This window comes from Lissotriton vulgaris, chromosome 6 (assembly GCF_964263255.1).
Source record: "Lissotriton vulgaris chromosome 6, aLisVul1.2, whole genome shotgun sequence".
Taxonomy (NCBI): Eukaryota; Metazoa; Chordata; class Amphibia; order Caudata; family Salamandridae; genus Lissotriton; species Lissotriton vulgaris.
In genome coordinates, this window is record NC_141694.1 from 1,630,632,550 (window position 1) to 1,630,659,657 (window position 27,108).

The following is a 27,108-nucleotide window of genomic DNA, read 5'->3' on the forward strand; positions in this document are numbered from 1 at the left end:
TACCACAATAAAGATCCTACACCAATTGAGGAAAATCAAGTAACATGTAATAAATTATTTGAGACCAAAATAACAAGAGCCCAATCAGTAGAACCCAAGATAAGCAATTTCAAAGATTCAAGGAAAGTATAGCACCAAAATGCACAAAGCACCACTCGTTGTAATCTGGTTATGCGAGACTGGGAAAAAAAGACAATTTCAGGCAGACTACAATGGAGTATGGGCTGGATACTGGAACCAGGTTAGTCCCACTGAAAGAATTACCTTCTAAAGTGTTCAGTTTGCTGTTGAGGAAGATACAAGGATCATCGCAGATGGTTGTCACTGTGGTGCGAAGAGCGGCCCGGGAGAAGCAGATGGTCGTCGATGTAGCACGAATAACCTGTTGAACGTCGCGGACATTCATTTTTGTAGGTTTGCGTTGGCGATCACCGTGGGCTGTAGCGTGAGGTCGAGATCTCACCTCACCAGTTGACGCTGGTGGTCGCTGTAGTGCAAAGAGTTATGTTCACAGGAGCTTCATGTTGTAGTGTAGTTCCTATTTTCCCTATAGGCTCTGCGCATTGGAATAACAAACAGCAGTGTAGACGTAGGACTGAGGTCATCTAGGTCTCTACTGACTATGTTAAACTTAATTTAGGTTTGCGCCAGCTAGCTCAGAGGTCACTGGAAACTTTCTTGAATGAATAGGGAGAGATCAGCTTCCCTGGCTCAGACAAGAAGGGATTCAGCTTCCGACAACCATATAACATGACAACTTTGCTCCCTCAGAATAAGAGTAAATCTCTAGAGTCGTGTGAAAACAATAGACAGCTATTTCACTCAGTCAAATGTGCGTTCTTAGTTTCACCAGAGTGCAGAGAAGGGAGAGACGGGCGTTTTCAATAAAAGGTATTATTTATTGAGCAGTCTTCCTTCTCATGCAAGAGAAATGAATTGCCACAATTGCAATACTTAATATAAAGTAAAGTACGTACAGTAAAAGGAGTATTATGAAATAATACTGTAAAAGCATTGGTATGGTTTCTTAGCCATAAGACACTTTAAAATGGATAAAATATATACATACATTTATACATTCGCTAACGTGCTCAACTGGTGCTTCTAAAATACGCCTACCCCGGTGTACCTGATCTAAGCCTAATATGTGGGAAGGAGTAAGTAAGTAGCGATTTAAGTTAAGTTGGTTTTGCCAAGAACCTGATTCAAATATTCTCTCTAAGGGTTTAGTCAGCACTGTACCTTGGGAATAGAATGTAGGAGGTCTGGTATCTCTCTTTCAGGACTCGATATCCCAGTCACCCGCAAGGGTAGGCTGGAAACGCCGGAGCTGGATTTTCTCGGCAGGAGAAAAGACAGTGTCTTTCTCAGTGCATCAAAGAGGAGGGGCAGCGTCTGTGGGCTCTCGCATCAGCTGGGCTCTCGGGTAAGTAGATAGCTGCTCTGCTCCAAAACCACCACCGTGTGTTTGCTTAAGGCAACGTTGGTATATTTATACCTGAGAGGTGCCGAGTTTGACGTAAGGTTTGGACATAAGACGTCAACAAAGATGTCACTAAGAACTGGCCGTTCTTACAGTGCTCGCAGGAGTGCTATTACAAATCAAAACAAAGCAAGTGGGGATTTCCCAGGTTGCTGGAGGTTTGGTGTGTCGAAAGAACTTGTTGTGCTTTCTAGGAATCTAAGGAAGTGGCTTTTGCCGTGCCTTGGACTGCAAGGGCGATTTACTAAAATATGGATCTGATTCTTATGCCATTATAGGGATATTATTGATTATAGCCGTACAAGGGCATAGAATAGCAATATTGATTCAGGTTCCTAGATAAAAACACAATACCCACTCCACAATCTAATGTCCATCATTACTAAAACTAAGCAATAGTAAACAAGTAAAGGTGCGTGTGTATTCCAACCCACCCCAAAATACATTTTTGCATTTGAAATGGTGTATGCGAAATACACGAAAGATTATTGGTACTGTACATTTATCAAGCCGTGTAATCATTCAGTAAAAAAAGGATGCATATATATTTAGCTGAACGATTTGCGAAGATTACACATGAAATGTCTCTTAATGCATAAAAGAAGGTCGAGACTATTTCATCACATATAAATGCAATTGCTTGTAAGTGTGCTAGAGGCTGAGGTAATATTTTGTCTCTAGAATTACTAAAAATAGAAGCTCTGTTCTTTAAGAATAGTTCTACTTTAAGCAGAGTACATGTGCCAGAAAAAAAAAGGTACATATTTTGGAATTTTGAAAAAAAATAATTTCGTTTTCAGGGCTAGAAAATAGTTCCAAATGTTTTCAGTAGCTTTTGTTTATCAAAGCCGAAGGCCGAATTCAGAGTTCATGGGAACGCTGTGTGCCGGTTTGCTTAAAAAGTTATTCTTTCTGTTCAGGGGAGAACATTACTTCAGAGAGATGTGCAAAAAAACAGTCTACAGCTTCAGGTGAAAGTTCGACCATGGTTGAAAATGCTGTAACGGGGCAGTCGTGAGAATGATTGCTATCATCGATGTCAGGATCAGCAATGCTGACAGAAGGTCGTACCTGGGTGATGTTGCTCTCATCTCGTACTTCACTGCCACCACCTAATCGTAGTGGTGAAGTTTCAACGAATGCCGTCATCAGGATTGGTAACCGCTGGGGACAACATGAAGCATGAGCCGTTACAGGACTTAGCAAAGTATCGATATCCATTGGTACTGCTGATTGTAGTGTAAGACAGGTGTCCAACAAGCATTCTTCTCCGCATAGCATACATCGAAGCACAGGTAAGATGCAGTTCTGCCATATAGGTCTGAATGAGAGAAACCAGGTCATATTCAGATTTCTTAGCCGGGCTAATCCAAGGACTTTAGTTATGCGGTCCCGATAGCGTAAGCTAGGATCGTTTCTTCCATTGTTGCTGGAGTCTTGTCTGCGATTTGGCTTGTCATATCGGAGCAGAAGAGTCAAAAATAAAATTCCTGCTACGAGTCCCAAAAGTAGTGGTAGGCCGCCAAAGACAGAATGGACAAAATTGGGAAAGATGCCCAGGACTGCTTCGAAGGGTGTTAACAGTCCTGAAAAAATTGTCTTAAATACATGTGCGATGCCACTGGTATCTGAAAAATGTAGAATTTGGCTTAGCATTTCTTCGAAATGCACGGGGCAATTAGTTGATAAAAGCGCATGTATCTCTGCTGTTGTCCCTGCAACTTGAAGATCATATGTTTCTTTTGATGACGTTAAAGGCACGGTTGTCTGTAAAAGAACAGACTTCATTCTGCTTAAAGTATCAATTCGTATAGAAGAGATATTCAAAGAAGGCCAAATCATCGCCTCTGTATCAGGAGTGCCGTTTGGATACAATACTTGTATACAGCAAGTGACCATGGAACTAACGCTTACGAGATATGCTTTCCCTGGCACCATACCACAACAGCTGTGATCCGTTATTAGAACGTAACTCCCGTTGGAAAGTTGTCTAAAGAATGGCTCTATCTGTGTTGCAGGTGTGCCGTGCTGGTGGCATGAAAGGTTATTTGAAGTCCCCTCACAGGCCCCATGCAAATTAATACCTTGGCACAGAAGTATACCGCTTAGTGATTGTTTACAATTATTACCACTAAGAAATACATTCTGGTTCTTGTCACTATAACATGTGTGTGTATAAGGTAATTTCCATGATGACTTAATGTACCCTGTACCCAACCTTTCATACTGGCCTGCTGGTATATACTCTTGGCAATTTTTAAATTGGAAAGTTGTTATCGGAATTGTGATTATTCAGTGTATTATCCATTCAATGACAAGTCTTTCTGACATTGTCAATGGTAATCTCTCAAGTTTTTCAATGCTCAGAATCGTATAGTCTGCCCCTTTTTGTGCCAAACTGATTTGTTTATCAGTAAGGTTAAAGATAGAGAATAATGACGTTATCTTTATCAGACGCCATGGCACGTAGCCTGAACACAGGTTTTGCAACGTCCAGCCTAGCTGTACAATAGAACGTAATTGGGACTGACCGTGTTGTAACATTAGTAAGTCCTGATCTATTATATCGATAGCAGATGATACAATACTGTCCAGTGAATATATTCTGGAGGACTGAGTCATTAACCCATTGTCCACAACAGAAAGGGATTTTTCCAAATCAATACGATCAATTTCTCGTATTTTCTCTGCTGTCTCAATTTGAGTTACTTTCCAAGCTTCGTTGTACGCAGCGTATATACTGGCCGCTATGAAACGTTTTTGACGCTGTTTGCGTGGTCCCATTATGAAATCACGCAAGTCAGCACCTTCTTTAAGTAAAGTCAAGTGTTGCTTAATTTCTGCCAGTGTGGATGTCTGTAACCATTCAAGGCATAGTTTCCCTACACTGTATGTTGTTACTATCCCTGGATGTTGTCTCTGGGAGTATCTAGGGTCTGGTCTGGTCATTCTTAACCCCTGTATTTTGTTCAGGAATCTATATTGACAGTTATTTGTGTCTGTTGGCCAGATTAACCACTTTTTCCAATCAGGATGTGTTCTGTTTTGGTTTAAAATTTGGGATACGTCTATCTCAATATCTGTGGTCGTATTATCAGGTATTGGCTTTGGAATAGACGGTTTGTTTAGGTCTTTAATCTTAGCTAGGCCAAGACAAGTAGTCTGTTGAATGGTGTCATTCAAGAACATTATTTGTTCGGGGATCATGCAGGCGCGAACTAATGCTTCCAAAACCTTGGACCTGCCATTCTTTTGTACCACAGTTTTTCTTTTGTTTCAATGTTGTTTTTCCAGAAATCAAAACCAAATGTAATCCTTTTTTCATAAAATGCTTTCGAATAAATCAATTTAGTATTTGTCAACATCGTTTTTAACCCTGTTTTATCTAACAGTTTATAATAAAATGTTTCTGCATCACTTGTGTTAAACCCTGAGAATTAAGGGAATTTCTCATAAAATGTTTTCGAACTGCTTTTAGGTGGAGTTGCACAATGTTCCTATTGATTATACTTAAAAACATTTCTAGGTTGAGCAGATTTATGCAAATAGTGATGTGCATAGTGGTTATAGCAGTACATTTGTTCATAGTTCGATGAACCCTGTAAATAATCATGTTCTGTAAATTTTGCTGACATTACTAAATCTGACATCATATTATTTATGCTTTCAAAGTCCCAATCATCAGAAAATGTACTTGGTTTTACAAAGTCGCTTAATGAAACCTTGAACTGGTGTGGATATTTCAAGAGTTCGACCGGGCCATAGATTTCGTAATCCGTTTTGTCCCAAACTACCCCACCGGGTATTGGAATGGCTGTGACATTCACTGATGATAGTTCTCTTTTCTCGATGTGAGATGACTTGTGTGGCTTTAGGACCAATTTAATGTTCTGACTTGCTGTGCCCATTGTACTGTAATAAATTTTCCTAAAATTAGAACTAAAATTAGACAAAGAAGGAGTATAAGTACGCCTAATATAATCCAAAATTCAATCAATGGTGCATTTAGATATGCTTCTTTGAGTTGATGAAAGAGTTCTGTTGCTTTGTCTTCAGAAAAGTTATCGAAATTGATGAAGTAGCCAGATGCAGTTCTGTCAATTGTTGCAATAGCTTTTTCAATTTTTCTTTCATTAGCATAGTCTGAGGCTACATCGTTGTAGACTGGTGTTTCTTGACAAACTGTTTCAATTTGGGTTTCAAGAGGCACAAGTTCCATGGCATTGTTGCATAGTCCTTTTTAATTTACTGCAGGTTTATCAAATGTGATTAGTCTTTCAGTTTGAACCTCTTGGATTGTAGCAAGTTTTGGAGTTCTGCTAATTCTTGGGAGTCCAGTGGGCCTACTACTTATTATTGGCCACATGATTGTGGTTTTACCAGGTCTATTGATACAACTCGGTTCTCCTTTTTACCAGCAAGGGGCGGTAGTACAACTGATCTTGTTCCGCTGACATCTAAGACAGGTACTGCTTTTCTGTAAGAAGGCCCAAATTCCTTCTTCACCGCGATCTTTTCTCTGACCAGATCCCCAATCTTTGGAATCCAGACAGGTCTTTCTGGGACAGGTGGTGTATCTTCAGTGGTTGCTGGCTGTTGTTTTAATTTTATGTTGCTCAGGGCTTTTCTTGTTTCATTTAAGTCCTGTAAAACAGCCAAACGATCTTTGATGTCAAAGCATTTTTTCTTTTCTTCTACCACTGAAGTTTGACTATCTAAATCCTGAATATACATTCTAGTCCCAAACAATAGTTTGTACGGGCTGAAACCTTTTAGAGAATTTCTTGGCAGATTGTTAAGACTACGTTGGACACTTGTTAAATGTTGGACCCACCCATCACCCGAACCTAATACCTTTTCCGTTATAGATTGCTTTATGTCTCGGTTTTTTCTTTCCACAATCCCATTTCCCTCAGGATGAAGGGACAAGAGTACCGCAACGCAATGCCCATGCTGGTCATGGCCTCCTTATAAGCTCGAGAGCTTAAAGCAGGACCCTGATCAGAATGTAGCATGCCAATTGCGTATGTGCCGATAAAGACTCGGAAATCTTTTATAACAGTTCTGGCGTCAGCCGAGCGCTAGGGCCACATCCAAATGAATCTCGTGCAGGAATCCACTGCGACCATGATATATTTATAGTTACCATCCCTTTGTAAGGGACCACAGTGGTCCAGCTAAACACAAGCTAATGGTTTATCTGAGATTAGAAGGGGTGTCTGCGCCGGTCGTTTCACTGTTGATACTTTCATTTTTTGGCATATTTCGCATTCTAGAACATATTTCTTAGTTTGTATTCTCATGCGCGGCCACCAATATCTCTGTTTTAATAATGATATTGTGGCTGAAACACCAGCATGTGCAGAAGCGAGCTCTTCGTGTGCCGCTGTAATTAGTCCTAACCTGTGCTCCATGTTTGGAATTACCCTATCCCCCACTCCAGGGATTCGAGCAAATGGAACATTATCCGCATCAGTTATGAATGAGTACTTTACTGGAAAGCCTTTCGGTAGTGTTTTTCTGTTATCTTTTACTGACGCACTGACAGCTTGTAGTAAGTCGCTGTCTATTTTTGTTTTTGACCGGGTGATAGCAGCTACGGAAGCCGTTTGCACAGCTGCCTTCGCGGCTTCATCAGCCAATGAATTCCCCGCAACATGAACGCCATCACGTTGATGACTCAGTGTGTGTATCACGTGAGTCTTTTGTAAAAGAACTACTTGTTCCCAAAGCATTTTATGCTTGATTGTGCCACCTTTTGCATCTTTGAACCCGTTTTCAACCCAATTCTGCAAGTATTCATTATAAGACTGAACGCAGTAATAAGAATCGCACACTATAAGTGTGGGGAATTCGCGATCAGTATTTTTAAGCGCCATCTTAAAAGCTAGTAGTTCAGCTCGCTAAGCCGTACAATCTCCTAGAGAGTGCGTTTTAGTGACCAGTGGTCTAAATTTTTCTTTGTGCCAACGACCTTTAACAATCACGCACACAGCACTGTAAGCTTGTTTACCCCCAACTGCGGGTTGTGCTGATCCGTCTGTATATATTATACATCCGTAGTGTTCTAGAGGCAGGATTTCAGTTGGTAGAGGACATTCATATTCATATTGTAGAAATTCTTGTGTTTTTAGATTAGGATCAAATTCATATACTACGTCTGTTGCATCAAGAGAATTAACCCATTGGATCCTTCTCGGATGTAGTGCTTTAGCATTTGGAATGCTTGCTTTTGTTACCGCTTCTAGGGCTGGTATCGGTGACCGCCCGGACTCGTTCCTGACCGGTTGCTCCCTCCTCGCTCCTCTGCCATTACTGCTGCTGCCTGCCTGGTGACCATCGCACCCCCAACTGGACAACACGGTATCGCCTGCGCTTAAGTTATTTAGCGTAGTGTGATTTTAAAAGCTGCTCACTTTAACGCTGTCTCCGCACTGTAATTGACCGGCTCATAGCGCATGTAATTGTAGCGCCGCCCGCCCTGCTTTGCAATTGTCTGTGTATGCTTACTTCTGCCAGCAACTTCAATTATATTTATTCCACTTTCGGTGACTCAGGCGATTTGCTGCCCCTGCCTCGCCTCCCCTTTGACCTCCATTTTGTTTGCTGTTGTTGTTGTTCCCAGGCACGCCCCTCCTCCCCGCTACCGCCTCCCAGCTGCTGACCCTCCCACCCACGAGCATAGAGCTCGCCACCTCCTCTCAGCCCTTGTGACCGCCCGGACTCGTTCCTGACCGGTTGCTCCCTCCTCGCTCCTCTGCCATTACTGCTGCTGCCTGCCTGGTGACCATCGCACCCCCAACTGGACAACACGGTATCGCCTGCGCTTAAGTTATTTAGCGTAGTGTGATTTTAAAAGCTGCTCACTTTAACGCTGTCTCCGCACTGTTATTGACCGGCTCATAGCGCATGTAATTGTAGCGCCGCCCGCCCTGCTTTGCAATTGTCTGTGTATGCTTACTTCTGCCAGCAACTTCAATTATATTTATTCCACTTACGGTGACTCAGGCGATTTGCTGCCCCTGCCTCGCCTCCCCTTTGACCTCCATTTTGTTTGCTGTTGTTGTTGTTCCCAGGCACGCCCCTCCTCCCTGCTACCGCCTCCCAGCTGCTGACCCTCCCACCCACGAGCATAGAGCTCGCCACCTCCTCTCAGCCCTTGTGACCGCCCGGACTCGTTCCTGACCGGTTGCTCCCTCCTCGCTCCTCTGCCATTACTGCTGCTGCCTGCCTGGTGACCATCGCACCCCCAACTGGACAACACGGTATCGCCTGCGCTTAAGTTATTTAGCGTAGTGTGATTTTAAAAGCTGCTCACTTTAACGCTGTCTCCGCACTGTAATTGACCGGCTCATAGCGCATGTAATTGTAGCGCCGCCGCCCGCCCTGCTTTGCAATTGTCTGTGTATGCTTACTTCTGCCAGCAACTTCAATTATATTTATTCCACTTTCGGTGACTCAGGCGATTTGCTGCCCCTGCCTCGCCTCCCCTTTGACCTCCATTTTGTTTGCTGTTGTTGTTGTTCCCAGGCACGCCCCTCCTCCCCGCTACCACCTCCCAGCTGCTGACCCTCCCACGCTCCGCCCCCTCCACCATCCATTTATGGCCAATGCCCCCACGCGCAGCGTCCACGCGCTACGGCCACGCCGAAGGTGCGCCAAAGGTAAGCCCGTCTACGCCCGTCCGCGCCTGGACCGCGCCCAGCGCCAGACCCCCTGGTCCTCGTAATGCCCACCCCTCCCGCATTACTTACGATGCCACCACCCTCCTAGCCCTTAACCCCGGCCGTTCCCCCAACTGCGTCCAAGCCGCTCCTGGACACACCCACGGACCCTTCTCCTGCAACTCCTGCAAGTTCAGCGGCACCAAGAACAACCCCTCATCTACGAACACACAACAGATATCCGACCCCAACCACCTACAATGCATCCTGCTCAACACCCGCTCAGTCCACAGGCACGCCATCGACCTCTGGAATCTACTAGACACCATCTCTCCGGACGTCGCCTTCCTAACAGAAACATGGATGAACGCCACATCAGCCCCAGACATCACCATTGCCATCCCGGAAGACTATAAGGTCATTCGCAAGGACCGTACCGGCCACACAGGAGGTGGCATCGCTATCGTCCATAAGAAATCCATCCGCATCTCAACCAACTCAGACGTCAATCTCGCCAACACTGAACACCTTCACTTCCAGATCCACATCGACCCCAAGACCACACTCAGAGGCACTCTCCTTTACAGGCCACCAGGACCCCGCGCACAATTTAGTGAAGACATCACGGACTTCATCACTCCACACGCGCTCCCCTCCGAGGATTACATCCTTTTGGGAGACCTCAACTTTCACCTTGAAAAGAACAACGACTGCAACACCACCACCCTTTTGGACAACCTCGCCAACCTCGGACTTAAACAACTTGTCACTACCCCCACCCACATCGCAGGTCACACACTCGACCCTATCTTCACCTCCAGCAAACATGTCTCCTTCAGCCACACCACAGCTCTCCTTTGGACTGACCACAGCTGCGTTCACTTTACCTACAACAAGCCCACATCCAACAACCACCCCCAACCTACTCTGCAAAGAAACTGGAACAAAATCACAATCGACCAGATCTCCTCATCGCTTCTTCTAAACCCCCCAGCCCACTCTTCAAACCCCGACCAAGCAGCCACCAACCTCACCCAATGGTTATCCAACAGCGCCGACATCCTAGCACCACTGAAAAAACGACAAATCAAACTAGGCAGCAAGAAGGCCTCCTGGTTCATCGATGATCTTAAGAAATCCAAGAAACTCTGTCGCTCCCTCGAGAAGGCCTGGAAAAAAGACCCATCCACCAACACCAAGAACGCCTTCAAAAACGCCACCCGCATACACCACCAACTGATCCGGAATGCCAAGAAAACCGCTTTCAAGGACCGACTAGATAACAACGACCACAACAGCAAGGAATTATTCAACATTGTCAAGGAATTTACCAACCCCTCAGCCAACTCCAACGACATCACCCCCTCTCAAGCCCTCTGTGACTCCCTAGCCTCATTCTTCCACAACAAGATTGCAGACATCCACAACAGCTTCGACAACCGACCCGAAGACCAACCCACCCAACGCTCTACAGGACCCCCACCCCCCTTGAACATCCTCAATGACTGGAAGCCAATCTCCACTGAGGACACCATCCGTCTGATGAACTCTATCCACTCAGGATCCCCCACAGACCCATGCCCTCACCACATCTGCAACAAAGCAGACTCCATCATAGCACCACACCTTCGAAATGTCATCAACTGCTCCCTCAACTCCGCAACCTTCCCGGAAAGCTGGAAACATGCCGAACTCGGCGCCCTCCTGAAGAAACCCACAGCTTACCCCACCGAACTCAAAAACTACCGCCCTATCTCACTCCTTCCATTCCCGGCCAAAGTCATCGAAAAAGCGGTCAACAACCAGCTTGCCGCATTCCTCGAAACCAACAAATCCCTCGACTCCTCACAATCCGGCTTCCGAGCCAAGCACAGCACTGAAACCGCCCTCATCGCAGCAACAGACGACATTCGAACTCTACTGGACAATGGAGACACAGTCGCCCTCATCCTCCTCGACCTCTCCGCAGCCTTCGACACAGTCTGTCATGGCACCCTGCTACAACGCCTCAGAAACATCGGAATCCAAGGTAAAGCACTGGCCTGGATCACCTCGTTCCTTGCCGGAAGAACCCAGAGAGTCCGCCTCCCACCTTTCAAGTCAGAGGCCACCGAAGTCATCTGCGGCGTACCACAAGGATCCTCACTCAGCCCCACCCTCTTCAACGTATACATGAGCCCCCTCGCGACCATCGCACGCCAACACAACCTCAACATCATCTCCTACGCCGATGACACTCAACTGATCCTATCTCTCACCAGAGACCCTAACACTGCCAAAACCAACCTGCATGAAGGAATGAAAGAAGTAGCCGACTGGATGAAGCACAGCCGTTTGAAACTGAACTCAGACAAAACAGAAGTCCTCATCCTAGGCACCTCCCCCTCCGCCTGGGATGACTCTTGGTGGCCAGAGGCCCTTGGAAAAGCACCCATCCCGACAGACCACGCACGGAACCTGGGCGTCATCCTGGATTCCTCAATCTCGATGAACAGACAAGTCAACGCCGTCTCTTCATCTTACTTCAACATTCTTCGCAGGCTCAAAAAAACATTTCGTTGGATCCCCACCGAAACTAGAAAAACGGTCACCCACGCTCTGGTCACGAGCCGACTGGACTACGAAAACACCCTCTACGCCGGTACCACCGTAAAACTCCAGAAAAAACTCCAACGCATCCAGAACGCTTCAGCCAGGCTCATACTAGACATCCAGCGTAAAGAACACATCTCTGGTCACCTGAAAAGCCTCCACTGGCTCCCCGTCAATAAGAGGATTACTTTCCGGCTCCTAACCCACGCACACAAAGCACTCTACGAAATCGGACCCGAGTGCCTCAACACACGACTGTCCTTCTACACCCCCTCTCGCCAGCTACGATCCTCCAACCAAGCCCTTGCCACTGTACCTCGCATCAACAAAACCACCATGGGAGGTAGATCCTTCTCCTACCTGGCAGCTAAAACCTGGAACTCACTTCCCACTCACCTTCGGCTCACTCAGAACCACCTAGCATTCAGAAAACAACTTAAAACGTGGATATTTGATAAATAATTTCCCTCCCTTCTTCAAGCGCCTTGAGACCCTCTGGGTATGTAGCGCGCTATACAAATTTATTGACTTGACTTGACTTGTAACGATTATTATTCGTTTACCTTGTGCTAGGGCCCTTTCTTTTGCTACAACAGTCTGAACCGCAGTTAGAATTTTTTCAGTTGAACTGAACTTTATTTCAGCTTTTGTGTACAAATGTGATTTGTAAGCTATTGGTACCGTTTCTCCCTCATTAGAGGTCAGGTACGTGAATCCGCATCTTCCTCGGATGACTCGGATTACAAGGTTGCGTGTAATGTCACGAGTTTCTAATTTTGTTTTAGCTAACATGTCTGTTTGCAATGATCTCAAAATTTCTGTGTGTTTCTGAGTCCAATTGATTGGTTTAAAATCAGGTTTTATTAATTCGTAGAGAGGTTTAACCCTCTCTGCATAATTTAGAATGTAAGTTCTTCCGAAATTCAGGAAGCCTAGTATCGATTGTAAGTTCTTCAGCGTTTTTGGAGCTTGGAGTACAGCGCACTTTTCTAAGAAGTTGTCTGCTAGGCTTTTGCCTTCACTTGATAATTCATATCCTAAAAACAGGACAGTTAGATGGGCAATTCGTGACTTTTTAAAGTTGAATTTGTAACCCTCTGCTGCGAACCCAAGTATTATGGTGTTCACTCTTTTCAAGTGAGTATCCAGGTCATCATCTGTGAAATAGATGTCATCATATATTTGTAGCAACTCTGTTACTCTTGCTGAGAATAATCCTGGGCTATTCTTGAATCCCTGTGGGAGTCGACAGAAATTTTCTGTGACCCCATTATTGAGAAAGCGGTTAAATACCTGCTTTCCGGTGGAATATTTTGACAAAAGAATCCATTAGAAATGTCTAATGTTGTTTTGTACTTTTTGCGAATGATGTTATTCATTAGTGCTGCACTGTGCGAATTTTGTACCGCAAATGTCTTGCAACATGAGTTAAGGTGTCTGTAGTCCAAGACTAGACGATATGAATCGTCTGGTTTGGAGACAGGAAACAAAGGATTGTTCATTTGAGAGGTGCATGTTTCAATCACCCCTTGGTATTCAAGTTGGTCTAAGATCTCCCTGACCTGTTTTTTAGCTTCTTGCTTAATTGGGTACTGTCTTTGTGCAGTTGGTTAACATTTTCACTGGATTTTATGAGGAGAAGAGTCCTCATCCCATCCTACATGATTCTTATATAATGCAGGTGCTTGGGCTACTGACCATTTTCTCGCATATATGTATTTTCTATGTATTGGAATATGATTCGAGAAGGCAGGCATAATCATTTCTATGCCATGAGGGCACTCCCTGACAAACTCTGGTGGCCAGTCTTTCTCAGCTAATAGGATGTCATAGCCTTTTGAGAGGTTATCCCAAAACAGACCCCTTACCTTCCTAGTCTTATCTCCCTCTATACGCAATGTTATTTCGTATATTTTATGAGGTTCGCTAACTCTGGTATCTGCAGTTTCCACCTGAATGTATTCATTCGTGTCCACTGTCTCCAGATGATTCATCAGGATCTTTTGAGCTATTGTCACTTCTGCTGCGCTGTCTACCATCGTCTGTGCCCACTCTCCGTTTTTCAGCGGTGTCCTCAGTATCCTCGGCATGTTTGATTATTTTAATACTTGCTACCTTCTTTCTGGGAAATTGTAATTTTTTACTTTGAGCAGTTTCTTGTCTTTGGACTCGACGTGCTCTTCCCTGTGTTCTGACCGTCCTCTTCTTTCCGATTTCTGCGAGGAAGTCTGAAAAGATCGAGCGGGACGTGTATCAATATCTTGATATCTATCAGGCTTTTTCAAATTATCCCTATTTCTAAGGTTGTATCTTTTTTCAGAGGGCTCCCTTTGGGGAGACTTGTGTTCTCGGTTTGGAGTTCTTTCCCTCCGCCGAGGAGACCTTCCTCTGGACTGGAATCTTTTTTCTTTGGGAGTGGATTATTTATTTCCATCCCAGCTCTTTTTTGGAGTGTTTAGATTATTTTTAATAAATATCTTTTCAGGATTTTCAGTTAGTTGGGGTTTTACCGGTTTTCCACCCAAACTATATCTACCTAGTTCTTCATAGGATTTTTCTATGATTCTGGCAAGTTCAATTGGTTGATCTGCTATATCTGTTTCTTTCAATTTTTGGTGGATCGCCACAGATGCTGCTTCTCCTTTTATGTTGGCTAATAATATAGCCGAGACCTGCTTGAAGTCTTTCAGTAATTTCATACCCAGAGTTAAAGCAGGTTCTGGACCGTATTCATTTTGAATCTGTCTTAGGACATCTCGTATTACCGCCAGAGACGGAACACCATGTGTTTTTGTATAAATGGAAGCAAAGACTGTTCCCCAAGTGTCACAATCCTCCACATGTGGTGCGGCCCCCATTGGAAGGCAGATAGTCAGAATTCTGTGTTTCTCACTAGGGGTAGTATTCGGGAATACTGCCTCTATTTGAGTTATCTTTTGTGCTAGCCAGAATGGAATTTGTTCCCGTTTTGTGGGTGTTTTACCAAGACATGATTGTATGTTCTGTGGTGTAATTTTATTTGTGTTTCCCTGAGGAGGGATCAGCTGTGGAATGTTAATAGCTGGTTGGACTGTTGCAGTCTGCATTACATATTGGACTAATTGTCTATGAATTTTAATTAGTACTTTTAGCTGGACTACAAATTCCATGTCTGACACTTTTTTGATGTCTGGATGAGTTGTGTAGCTGGCTAGAACCAGCCACGTTGCTCCTGGTCTACCTAGTGGACCGAGCCTGGTTATGTGATCAGTATGTTTTTGGGCGCCTTTAAACCAGAGCAGGTGCTCTTGGTAATTTAGTGGGATTTCAACATCCTCGAAAGGAGTGTATTCATCCGGAGGTTCCTCTATTTTCTTTCACACAAAGAAACGTAAAGCTTTGTACAGAGACGGGCGGCGGTGTGTCGCAGCTGGCGCCGCAGATCCTCATTCATTGGGCCTGGTTCTGCTCTTTAACTTTGGGCTGTGTTGGTGCAGCTTTGTGACCCGGTGTCAACACATCACACGGGTGACAAAGCAAACAAGGTTGGCCTTTGCTCAGAGTGTGCTCTCGAAAGAGCCAAATGTAGCTGTCACCTATAACTTGCTTGTTAAGGTATCCAATATAGAAAAAAAACTTAGCTCAGCAAATACACTTTTTATTTTGCTTCCTGGGACTTGCGTCCAGGGCACCAGGAGATATGCGAGTATTGGGCTGCAGCGTTTTCTGCATAAATATTCATTTGCAGCATGTGCCACATAATCTATCATCTTCATAATCATCAGATTTTAACAAAAGAAAATTCTAGTTCGCACAGATCACAAGTTATTAAAAATGCAGCCGTATGTACTGTTGCACAGTGGACGGCCTTTTGCAAAGGTTAACTGTCACCTTTCCTTTTCTTATTGCTATATTTGCTATAAAAAGTCTAAAATAATGAAGTAATACTACCACAAAATCCTTCACCAGATGCCGTATAATTTCATGGTTGCTAACATTGTGAGCAGAAAGATAGATGATTTTTCACATTTTAAAATCATTCATTATTATAATGAAGATATGACTGAAAATTACATCTAACACCTTTGGCCTGATGATGACATCGGATTTCATGCTCTGGAACCTGGATCAGAGAAAGATTCCATATGGCTTCTGACCAATATGACATGAAGAAAATTCAATGTCATGACATGGAAAGTTGATTTTTATGCACATTGTCAGTTTCAACCTTGCCAGCACTTCTCTTCCTCAGAAACTATGCCTGAACAGTGCAGTGATGCCAGTTAGTAAGTCCAACAGCAGCATCTACAAGGCATGTATTCAGAACACAGCCTAGCTTTTAAAGAAGTATTGGAAATTCTCTTCTTAATAAGATTGAAGCTGCTTTTAGTACTGATTAGACCAGAGCAGGCTTCAAATTCATTTCAAGCCAACCTCCAGTGAGGCCCTCAAAATAGAGAACGTTTCCGTTACCAGCATGCCCTGGGCTTCTCTCCTGTGAAGCCCCGAGTACAATGTGGTGCAGGCCTCAGAAATCTTTATCGGAAAGCACCGGGGCACAATAAACCTGAACACCCAGAACCAGCATGTCCTACAGTCCCAAGCTTATTTTGTATGGGTTCATCATGGGACACAGTGGTCTTTCCTTGCAGCATTAGGCAGGCTTCTTGTCTTTGAGGCCTTGAGTGGGTTGTTAACACTCACAGGCCCTGCCCTCCTGGTCGCTCTCCTGTAAGGCCCCTGAACACAGGGACCCTTCTATGTCTACCAGCAGGCTCATAGGTCGACGAGACCATCCAGACACAGTGCCTTTATCATAGCTGCCAGGGTTTCAGATTGCTATGTGTGTCATTTAAATAATGTTTGTGAATTATGAGTAACAATTCAACGACTATGAGTGACACAGAACATTGCTACACCCTCGGATATCAAGTCAGGGAATCTTGGGATTGGATACTGAGCTTCATTCTATTCCAAGAGAAAGAAATGGAATACATGAAATATATTACAGATCCCTGTCACAAAAAAGAAAAGAAAATTAACAAATGGAAAGAAAAGAAAGAACCGGCATTGCCCTAGATATTCTGTTTACATCAATAATCCAATGCGGACTGCTTTTGGAACCTTCAGACTGCTTTTCCATACTGCGCTGTCACGACACACCTTTCCATCTCCCCAACATCCTTCCATCATGCTATCATTCATACATTGCCTGAGCTCATTCCTAAACAAGCATCATCACCTGTACATGTGGTGGAGCTTCAACTTGGTCAACTATTACCTCAATTTCCTACATAACACCTTGAGATCACTATATCTTCAATTGTATCCCTTTTTTCCTCTCAAAAGTACTTTCAAGTTCTACCTCCAAATTCCAAATCCTTACTACATCCAGTCAACCAAGTTTCACTCTACACAGTACAGTGCTGCTCCTATGGCACACATTCACATTATTCTGTTTTCGGTTTTTTCTAAGATCAGTGTATGCTCAATTACACATTCCGAGCTAACTATCTGCCCAAAAACCAAGCATTGGGATAGCCAATAGGTCTCGCCTTTGGAACCTTATAAGTGTTTAGTTATCCAGCACAGTATCCTTGGCACAACAACATCAACCATTGCATGGCTAAACATTTATAAGGTCCTAAACAGGGCCGGACTGAGACCAGCAACAGCCCTGGCAGGTTGCTTCTCCACCGGCCCAGGTAACGGGAGGGGAGGGGGTTGTTACCGGCAAAGCACTGCTACCGCTTTTCTTACAGAGGGCCGATTTTGCAGCGCTGCTAAAAAAACGGCACTCTGTAAGAAAAGCGGCCCCCTGTGGCCACTAAACCGGCCCCCACCCCTCCAGCCCACTGGGGAAATGCCCGGTGCCCGCAAATGCCAGTCCAGTCCTGGTCCCAAAGGCGAGACCAATTGGCTATGCCAATGCTTGTTAGAATGTATCAGTAAAAGGAAAGTCTGCAAACCCAGGAAATAAATAGCTACTTCTTCATCAGCATCTCTGAAAATGTGAACCCAAGTACAATCATATGATTTCAGCACAGATGCATCGTCAAATGGGGTACTACTAGTCACAGTTCGAGTATGTTTGCCTTTGTTTCTTAGCAGATAGATCACACCTGCTTTTATTGCACTTACTGAGAAATATGTGCCAGCAGTGTCTTAGCGAGTGCTGTAATGTCAGCAGGCACTGGTGAAATTTAATAGATACTGTAGAGGGCTGACTAGTGGTGTTTTTAGGTCTTGCTTGACAGTGCAACTGTCTGACAAATCCAATGAAATAAAAAAGTTTCAAGAGAGTGAACAGGGCTTTGTCGTCAACGCTATGCAGATTTTCTTCCTTTCAGCAGCTTTTTGATCAGAATGTGTAACCCCACCCCCCCATTGATCTACTCCCCCCCCCGCCCCCCTTCCCTCCCGAAAGATTGCTTGCACAGGGGTCCTACTGGCTCCAGATGAGTTCCCCTCATCTACAGGGCAATCTGCAGATAATGTTACATGTTAGCAATGTGAGCATTGTGTTAAACTGGTGCATCGTTGCTTCGCTCACAGTGTTGCAGTCTGTCTCTTTTACCGCTGATCGGACGTTACACACGGGAGGCAGGACAATATGAGGGAAGTAGAGTTATGTATTCTCAGAAAGTGCGACAGGCAGTCCTGGCTCCTTCCCTGCTCCTTCCTCCGTCTCAAAGCATGTCACAATGATCTTGGCACCTTTTCAACTTCAGCACAGCTCAGGCAGTCCCAGCTCCTGCTCTGCCCCTCGCTCCTCACCGCAGCTCACAGTACCTTCTCTGCCCCATCATCCTTCTTGCCGGAGCTCAGACAGTTCCTGCTTCCTCTGATTCAACATTGCTGTTCTTACTTTCAGTAGTGGTTTGCCGCCAGCATTGCTTCTGTGAGGAGCCTAGCCCCTTCAGTCTGTACTTGCAACAATACTTCACCTGCTGTCCTGAATATTTCATCAACACCACCAACAGCGGCACAAGCATTACCTCTTCAACCATCATTCAATCACCATTACCATTACCACCACCACCACCATCACCACCAATGTTACTACAGTTACCATTACCACCACCATTCCTGCCACCGTTATCACTGCCATCACTGACGCCACATTACCACCACCATTACTACCACTGTCATTACCATTACTACTATTACCGCCATTACCATGCTAAATTATCACTAGCTCCAATGATACCAACGCTACTACCATCACTATCATCAACACCACCGATGATCATTACACCACAGTTAGTTCCAACACCATCACTATTACCACCACCGCATTCCACCACAACCACAATTGCAAAATTTATCGCCATTATCACCACAATTACCACCACTGCTATTACCACCAACACATCACCATTACCAGCAGTAACATTACTACCACCATTACCACCACCACAACCATTACTATTACCGCCATTACCAGCACTACCATTATCCCAGCACCATTACCACCAACACCATCACCATTACTTACATTACTACCATCATTGCCACCACTACAACCATTACTATTACCGCAATTACCTGCACCACCATTATCCCACCACAATTAAAACATACACCATCATCATAATCACCCCCACTGCCATATCCATAACCATACCAATATGACCTTTACCACAACCACTATTTCCACCATTACCATCATGACCACCACATTACTTTCACCATCATTATCACCACTATTACCACAAATTAGCATTACCAACACCATTATCACTATCACCACATCTACTGCCACTGACATTACACCATCACCATTAACATCACCATCACCATTAGCACCGCCATGACCACAACCGTGAATACAATCACGTCACCAATGCTACTTACACTACCATTACTCCTACCATCAACATTATCGCCCCTACTTCTACCACCATCACTGCTATTGCAAACACCATCACCTTTGCTACCACCATTACCTATACTAACAGCACTAGAACTGTGAGTACTATTACCACCAATACTGTCACTATAAGCACCATTAACAACATCATCTCTATCATCATTACCCCTATTGTCATCACCAGTAATACTACATCTACTCCTATCACCGTCAACGCCAAGACCACTGCAACCATCACCTCCATGTTTAAGTGTTTCTGTGTGTGTATCAGCATTTTGTGTTTGACAGTGTTTTGCCTTTTTTAACTGGCTTCATGAACAATAGAAATGGGTGTAACCTACACACTAAAGAATGGGTTCCTACTTTCACCGTATTCCTATGGTGTAAACAAACACAAGGAGATGCAACCCAGATACTATGAGAAGACCTATGAGGCTTCTGGTCAAAGCATCGTTCTGCACTAAACTTTAACCCAGGACCTATCCTATTCCTCTTCCTCCAAAGTTCATCTTTCATCTGCCATGTGGCAATACCACAGACATAACAACTTTGTTCATGGCCTTGCCTGGCCAGCTCTATTTTGCTAGACTCTGCAGCTGGCAGCCTCCTTGGCATTTTGTGCACCATTCCAGCTTCCCAGGTTATTCTTCTGTTTAAGCCTTTTCTTTTGCCTACAAGTACTATTTAGACACCATGTATAACTGATCAGCTAGCAAAAGGAACTGCGTTTGCCCAAAGAAATTCATCAACAATACAATCGAGTTTTCTTTGTAGAGTTTCATACATTAAGGTGCTGTATTATGCTGCTTGAAGATTGACAATATAAATCATAATATAAAAATGTTAATAAATACATTTTAAATGTAATGTACTGATTACTTTGTACTTACTGGGGACTTGTAGTACAATAATTCACCACCTTTTAGAACAAACCACCGCCGCTTCCATGTCTTCACTTTGCCACCAAGTTTCAATAGATAGCCAGACTTTTCCCACGGTTCCTAAGGATGAAACACAATTTGTGTGTTTTAATTTCTTTCTTGTATTAATTCTTTATAAAGCGTGGTCAAAACCTCGAACACAGGGACTTCAGATACAGTGGAGATTATAAATTGCAGTGGGGCACTGACACACTATTTCAAGTTTTTCCACTAAGGTATGGGGAATTATTATAGAAATGTGTGTTTGTGTAGTGATTTATGCATGCACTTCCCACATTCCTGGCCGTTTTACAGGAGAATAATTTGGCATTTTGTTGTTGGTGTATCGACTTTAAAAAAAACTACAAACATAAGGTAAAACGGGCTGCATTAAAAAAATATAACAGCTTTATTTAAAAGCATTCCCAGACATGGAGGTCTGCTGAGCCCAGCAGGCGACCATACCTGGGAGGACCTGCCATTTTCAATGGGGTCGCAAATTGCGAGTGCCTCATTAATATTCATGAGGCATGCAATTTGCGACCCCATTGAGAATTGCAGAGTCTCAGACACTGTTGTACATTGGAAATTGCGACTGGCAATTTGCAACTCGCAATTTGGTGCAGGTCTGTTGTCTTTTGCAGGTCTCCATCTCTGCGTTAAAAGACAATCAAAGGGGGTAGCAACCTGAGACTTGCCTAATGAATATTAGTACATAGGTTGGTTCACAAAATCAGGCTGCATTCGCAGAATGTTTGAGCACTTTTACTTTTAAATGTAATATTTAAGTATGAGGCTCCTCATGCACTATTTCCATTCAAAAACCAGGTATGTGTGATTTGCACAGGGACTGATTTACAAATGGTAATGCTATTTGATATGCGACCTATGTACTAAATAGGTCAAATCACAAATTGTACATTTGCAGAGCGTTGCAATATGACCATACACAATGATTATTAGTTAGACAGATCAAAATGTATGACTCCCTGTGACCTAAAACCCACTTTACAAGTCGGTAGGACTTTTCTAACTCATAAAAGGGCCCTTGTAAATGGTAGAAAGGTGTATTTTGTTGTAGTGGATCCTGTCATTTTGTGAATGGCAGGCTTTGCAATGGAAAAATAACTTTAGACATCAGGCCCTAGAATACCTAACTGACCAACCCCTGTGGGGTGAGTGTACGTGTATGGAGGTGCAGCAGAATTTCAGTAGAATATTGGCTGACTCACTTGGCAAACTAGAGCTCCTCTAAGGGGAGGATATGTGAGTGTGTACACCAGAATCATGAAACCCAACTTACTTAATCTTGTTTAGATCACATGAAACTCAGCAACAGCACACACACGCACTTTAATATTTAACAAATAGGATGAACAGACAGTATTTTGCAGAGCTCAGCTTCTGTTGGTGTGGGATGGTAAGGGAGTGTATGACAGTATTTTTGTTTCAGCCTTGGCAGCTGAATCTCTAGGCTGAATTCATGGTGAGATAATGCTTATTAATGGTGTCTGCTCTACTAGGAGATATTGCATTTTAATGAACGAACACTTTCTTGAACCAACCTGGCTGGTAATTTTCCTATGCTGTACATCAGGCCCTAGAACCCCACAAAGGACAATCGAAAGTTGATTCCTTGGAGGAGGAGCTTAGCGCGCATCCAAGATGGTCGCGTGAGCTGTGAGCTCCCGAGACCCTCGCCGCCTCCACCGTCTATCCTGGCGCAAATCCTGTTTCTGATGACGGGTTCTAGTAGCTAAGATTCTCCTGATCTGGAAGGCCTTTTTCAGACTTTGTATCGGATGCCGGACACCCGAGTTACTCCTTCCTGAAGCCTGGAGGCCTACACCGTGGCTCATCCCGGGACTTGGGCATCCGGAGTACCCCGAAAGTAGTTGAACAACAACGGCTTGTGGAAGGGGACTGCTCCCTGGGGTCTACTTTAGTTTTCGTTTTCTCTGGCTAAGAAGATTGGAGGTGGCTGCCCAGTGATCAAGCAGGTCTGGGAGCGCACTTGCTTGACTGATCTTCACCGACGCCCTGCATTTCAATCTCTTGTGGTTTTTCCTTGTGGGGAGCCATTTACACCAGGTCCCAAAAGCTCCTGAGGGGCGCGCAACACACCATGGCGGGCAAGTCTGATAGTGACAAGCGGTCCCTCAAGAACGTGACTCGCGGTGGCATAACCCAGACCACCATTATGGACAGATTTGCGCGCAATAGGGCTCGCCCAGCGGGACTGGCAAAACCCCGGAGGACCTTGGTGGTGGCCCCCCTGAGTCGGAGGAGCCAACTCTTCGAGACGTGATGGGCGCCATTGCCAGTATACAATCATCGATGGGCCAACAATACAAAACCCTGGCGGCCAAGATCGACACGGTGGTGGTGGATGTAGGCCTGATTAGGGCGGACTTGGCCAAGACCAACGAGAGAGTCAAGTCGTTGGATCTCAAGACAGCCAGTCTCACCACTGATGTCTCCGATCTCCAAACTGAGATCCGGACACTTCGGACCTCGAGTGACCAGTTTGCCCGCCGGCTTGAGGATTTTGAAAGTCGCGCTAGGCGCAATAATGTCCACATAGTCGGAGTTCCGGAGTCCACAGCCGATCAATCGACGGACTTACTCGTTGAAGATCTGATCCTCAACCACCTCGCCCCTAAGGGCCTGAGTAACCTTTTTGCGGTGGAGCGTGCCCACAGAGTCCCGGGCGGCAGACACAAACAGGGGGTTGCCCCGCAACCCATCATCGCACGGATCTTTAACTATAGGGACAGAGACGCCATTTTGCAGGCTTCGTGGACTACCAGGCCCACCAAGTTCGAGAACGCGTCCATTAACTTTTACCCCGATTTTACCCCTTCGGTGCAGAGCAGAGACTGGGATTTTCTGGGGTGAAGCGGAGACTAAGGGACCTGGGCATGAAGTATGCTATGCTTTTCCCCTGCCCGATTGCGCATCGAACATAACGAGCGGGTGCTCTTCTTTGATATGCCTGAGGTGGTGAGTGACTGAGGGGACACATTATCTATGCCACGGGACAATGCGGAGCAATCCAGAGGTGCTGAAGGCAGCCAACGGGACCAGGAGGAGTAGGGGCACCGGCGTGTGCTTCCATCGTATCGTGCTACGGTGGATTGTTATCCTTTTTTGGGTCAATGACATTTTTAAGACAAGCCCTCGGGCGGCGGGGAGTTTGGGACTTTTTCTCCTCCGTGGGTGTTTCCTTTTCTACTTGTAGTTTAGTTTTCTGGGGTAGGGCGACAGGCACACTGCAGAATGGGGTGATTTTTTGGTTTTATCGCAGGGGTGCAGGGTGGGGGGTTGTTGTTTAGGTATTTGGGGGGGGGGTTCTTTTTATTGTTTGCAATGTTCTTGAGGCTACGTATTGTTGTATGGTTTATTCTGTGTTTCCTTCGTGGGGTTTGGGGGACCCGACTACTCATTTTCGGGATGGGGGTAGGGGGTTGAGAGTGTTGAGTTGGAATGTCAACGGCTTGGGGGCCAAAATAAAACGGGGAATTGTACTCCAATATGTGAAGCGCCATTCTCCCGACATTGTATTACTGCAAGAAATGCACTTGGTGGTGGGGAACACGTTTCATGCAATGAACCGGAGGGGCTACCGGTTGGTGGCACATTCGAGATTCACTTCGGGCACTAGAGGGGCTGGTGTTATGGTCCGTAGTTCCCTTCCCTTAGAGATCGATGAAACGATATTGGATGACAGGGGACGGTATGCGGCGATTGTTGGTAGGTGGGAGGGGAGAACGGTTGCCATCCTCTCGATATATGGCCCCCCGGGTTTTCAGGCCACCACATTTGTCGACCTGGGGAAACTGGTATTGAGGCTTCCTGAGGGGATTCTGGTGGTTGGAGGGGACTTCAACTCGGTGGTTGACGGCCTAGAGGATCGACATCCTCCCAGGGCTCTTACACCATCGCAGTCCTGCTTGAGTGGTTTCTTGGAAACGTTTGGTATGGTGGATTGTTGGCGGACGCTTCACCCAGGGCAGGCTCAATATACTTTCCACTCCGGGGCCCATGGGAGCTTAGCCAGACTTGACAATATTCTTGTGCCCACAGCCCAGGCCACGATGGTGCGAGAGGCCCGACATTTGCCTAGAGGCATTTCGGATCACTCCCCGCTATGGATTCATATAGATCTCCATTTAGACGCAGGGGGCTGGGTCGCCCCAATTAATCCCTGGCATCTCCGTGTTCCAGAGACCAGGGCTGGGGTGATTAAAGCTATAGATCACTACTTCGTTGACAATGTGGGATCGGTGTCTTCGTCTGTGTCCCTATGGGAGGCCTTTAAAACTGTGATACGGGATCAGACACTGTCGCTAGTCGCTAGCTCTAAGAAGCACCACAATGGAGAGGTTGAGCAGCTGGAGTCTGATATAGTGGCTTTGGAGAGGGATCTTGAGTGTGGGGTTACGCGTGAAAAAGTGCATGTTTTGCAACTGAAGCAGTCTGATTATAAAGCCTTGGTCACGAACGCCGCGAAAGCTATGAGTCGAGAACAACAGGGCCGTTTGTATGATGTGGGCGACAAGGCGGGGAAGTTGATAGCTTGGTTGGACAAGAGGAAGAGATTGAATCGAGTGGTACCGGTGGTTGAGCGAGCGGATGGTGTACGTGTGACGGATCCGTTGGAGATTGTGGAGGAGTTCGCTTGCCACTTCCGAACTGTGTATGCGCCGGTCTCCGACCGGCCGGAGGAAGACTCCCATCTTTTGCTTAGGGATATCGCTTTGTCTTGCCTGTCCGACTCTGACAGAGAGCTAATGGAGGCGGATTTCTCCACTGATGAAGTAACGCTCGCTATCCGCTCCATCCGCTCTGGAAAAGCCACAGGCCCAAACGGCATACCCATCGAGCTGTACAAGTTGTGTCCGAACAAAATGGCGCTGTACCTTCGCACGATGTTCTTGGAGTCCAGGGAGAGGGGTTCGCTCCCCAGTGACCAGCGTTTAGCGTCTATCGTGGTGATCCCTAAAGAGGGTAAACCCTGTGAACTCTGTACCTATTATAGACCTATCTCACTTCTGAATGTAGAACCTAAAGTTTTGGCGAAAATGTTAGCTAACCGTCTGATTAAAGTGATTGGAAATTTGGTGCACCCAGACCAGTCCGGCTTTATTCCAGCCCGTAATACCGCGTTGAATTTACGTCGTCTTCATGGCGTGCTGGCGAGGGCGGAGACGCTACGTGAACCAGCAATTTTGGTTTCTTTGGATGCCACTATGGCATTTGACACGGTGGAATGGCCATATCTATGGGCGGCACTGGCGAAGTTTGGCTTCGGACCGGTGTTCATCGGATGGGTCCGATTACTCTATGAAGAGCCCCTGGCCCAGGTAGTCATTAACGGTCGCGTGTCAGCCCCCTTTGTTCTGGGGAGGGTACGCGGCAGGGATGCCCTCTGTCTCCGCTGCTTTTTGCCTTGGCTCTAGAGCCCTTGGCCGCTTGGTTGCGATGGGAACCGTCCCTCAAGGGTATCAGATGGACTCCCGGTTTTGAAGATCGCATATCACTTTATGCGGTCGACATTCTCCTTTACCTCACCTCCCCTCGGAAATCTCTGGGGGTATTGTTCGACGTCCTTAATTCCTTTAGGAAAAACTCTGGACTGGTCATTAATTGGGGTAAGTCTTGTGTTTATTCGCTAACGGGCGATACTCAACTTGTACCGCACAACTGTCCAATACAAATTACATCCACCGGGTTCAAATATTTAGGAATCTATATTTCGCGTGATTTGGCTGTCAGGTATCAGCGCAAGCTACTCCCCCCACTTATTCGCTTAAAAGCAGACGTGAAAGCCTGGAGCAGACTGCTGCTGTCCCTGGTGGGCAGAGCAGCCTTATTCAAAATGATGTCCCTTCCCAGATTTTTGTATGCACTTCAGAATACACTGGATCTAGTGCCTTCCAGCTACTTTCAAGAGATCGAGTGCCTACAAAGGAAACTTCTGTGGGCTGGACGCCCCGGATTGCCTTGGCTAAGCTTACGCTGCCTTGGCATGATGGCGGCATAGCGTTGCCGGATATACGACGATATTACTGGGCCTCACAACTGAGCTCGGTTAATCATGCAATGTATGGTCCGGCTTCTAATCCGGCTTTTGCTATGGACAAATGGCTGTTGCCGGGCGGAGACTATAACAGGGTGCTTTATTCCAAGCGGTCTGATGTAGCGTTGACTGGGTCTACCAGAGTTGCGGTGCGGGTCTGATACAACGCTAATGCTGTCATGGGCTGGTCTGACACTCTCACTCGAGCGACTCCGCGCTACGCAGATGAGAGGTTGGGCAATTTGTGGACTACCAAGGGTTTCGCTAAATGGGACCTTATTGGGATTAGCAAGGTGGGGGACCTTTGGCGGAAAGACAAGATAAAGTCTTTTGAAGAACTGCAACTTGAATTCAAACTCAGTCATCGAGAATACTTTCGGTACCTACAGGTCTGACATGCCCTTTCCTCTGTTTTCCGGCTGGTACGCTCGTCCAAGAATCCTCACCCCTGGAGGATAGAGTACATGACGGCCACGTCCTGGACAGTACGATCTCTCTTATATATAAAAAGCTGA

General features: G+C 45.6%; 1 protein-coding gene across 1 annotated transcript in view; it reads right to left on the reverse strand.

Moving 5' to 3' along the window:
* Nucleotides 1-27,108, reverse strand: part of PLEKHH2 (pleckstrin homology, MyTH4 and FERM domain containing H2) — a 572,539-nt gene that overhangs the window by 211,403 nt on the left and 334,028 nt on the right. Inside the window, exon 13 of the mRNA XM_086927801.1 lies at nucleotides 20,482-20,592. Coding sequence (XP_086783927.1) covers nucleotides 20,482-20,592 — 111 coding nt within the window. The remainder of the gene's footprint in view (nucleotides 1-20,481; nucleotides 20,593-27,108) is intronic.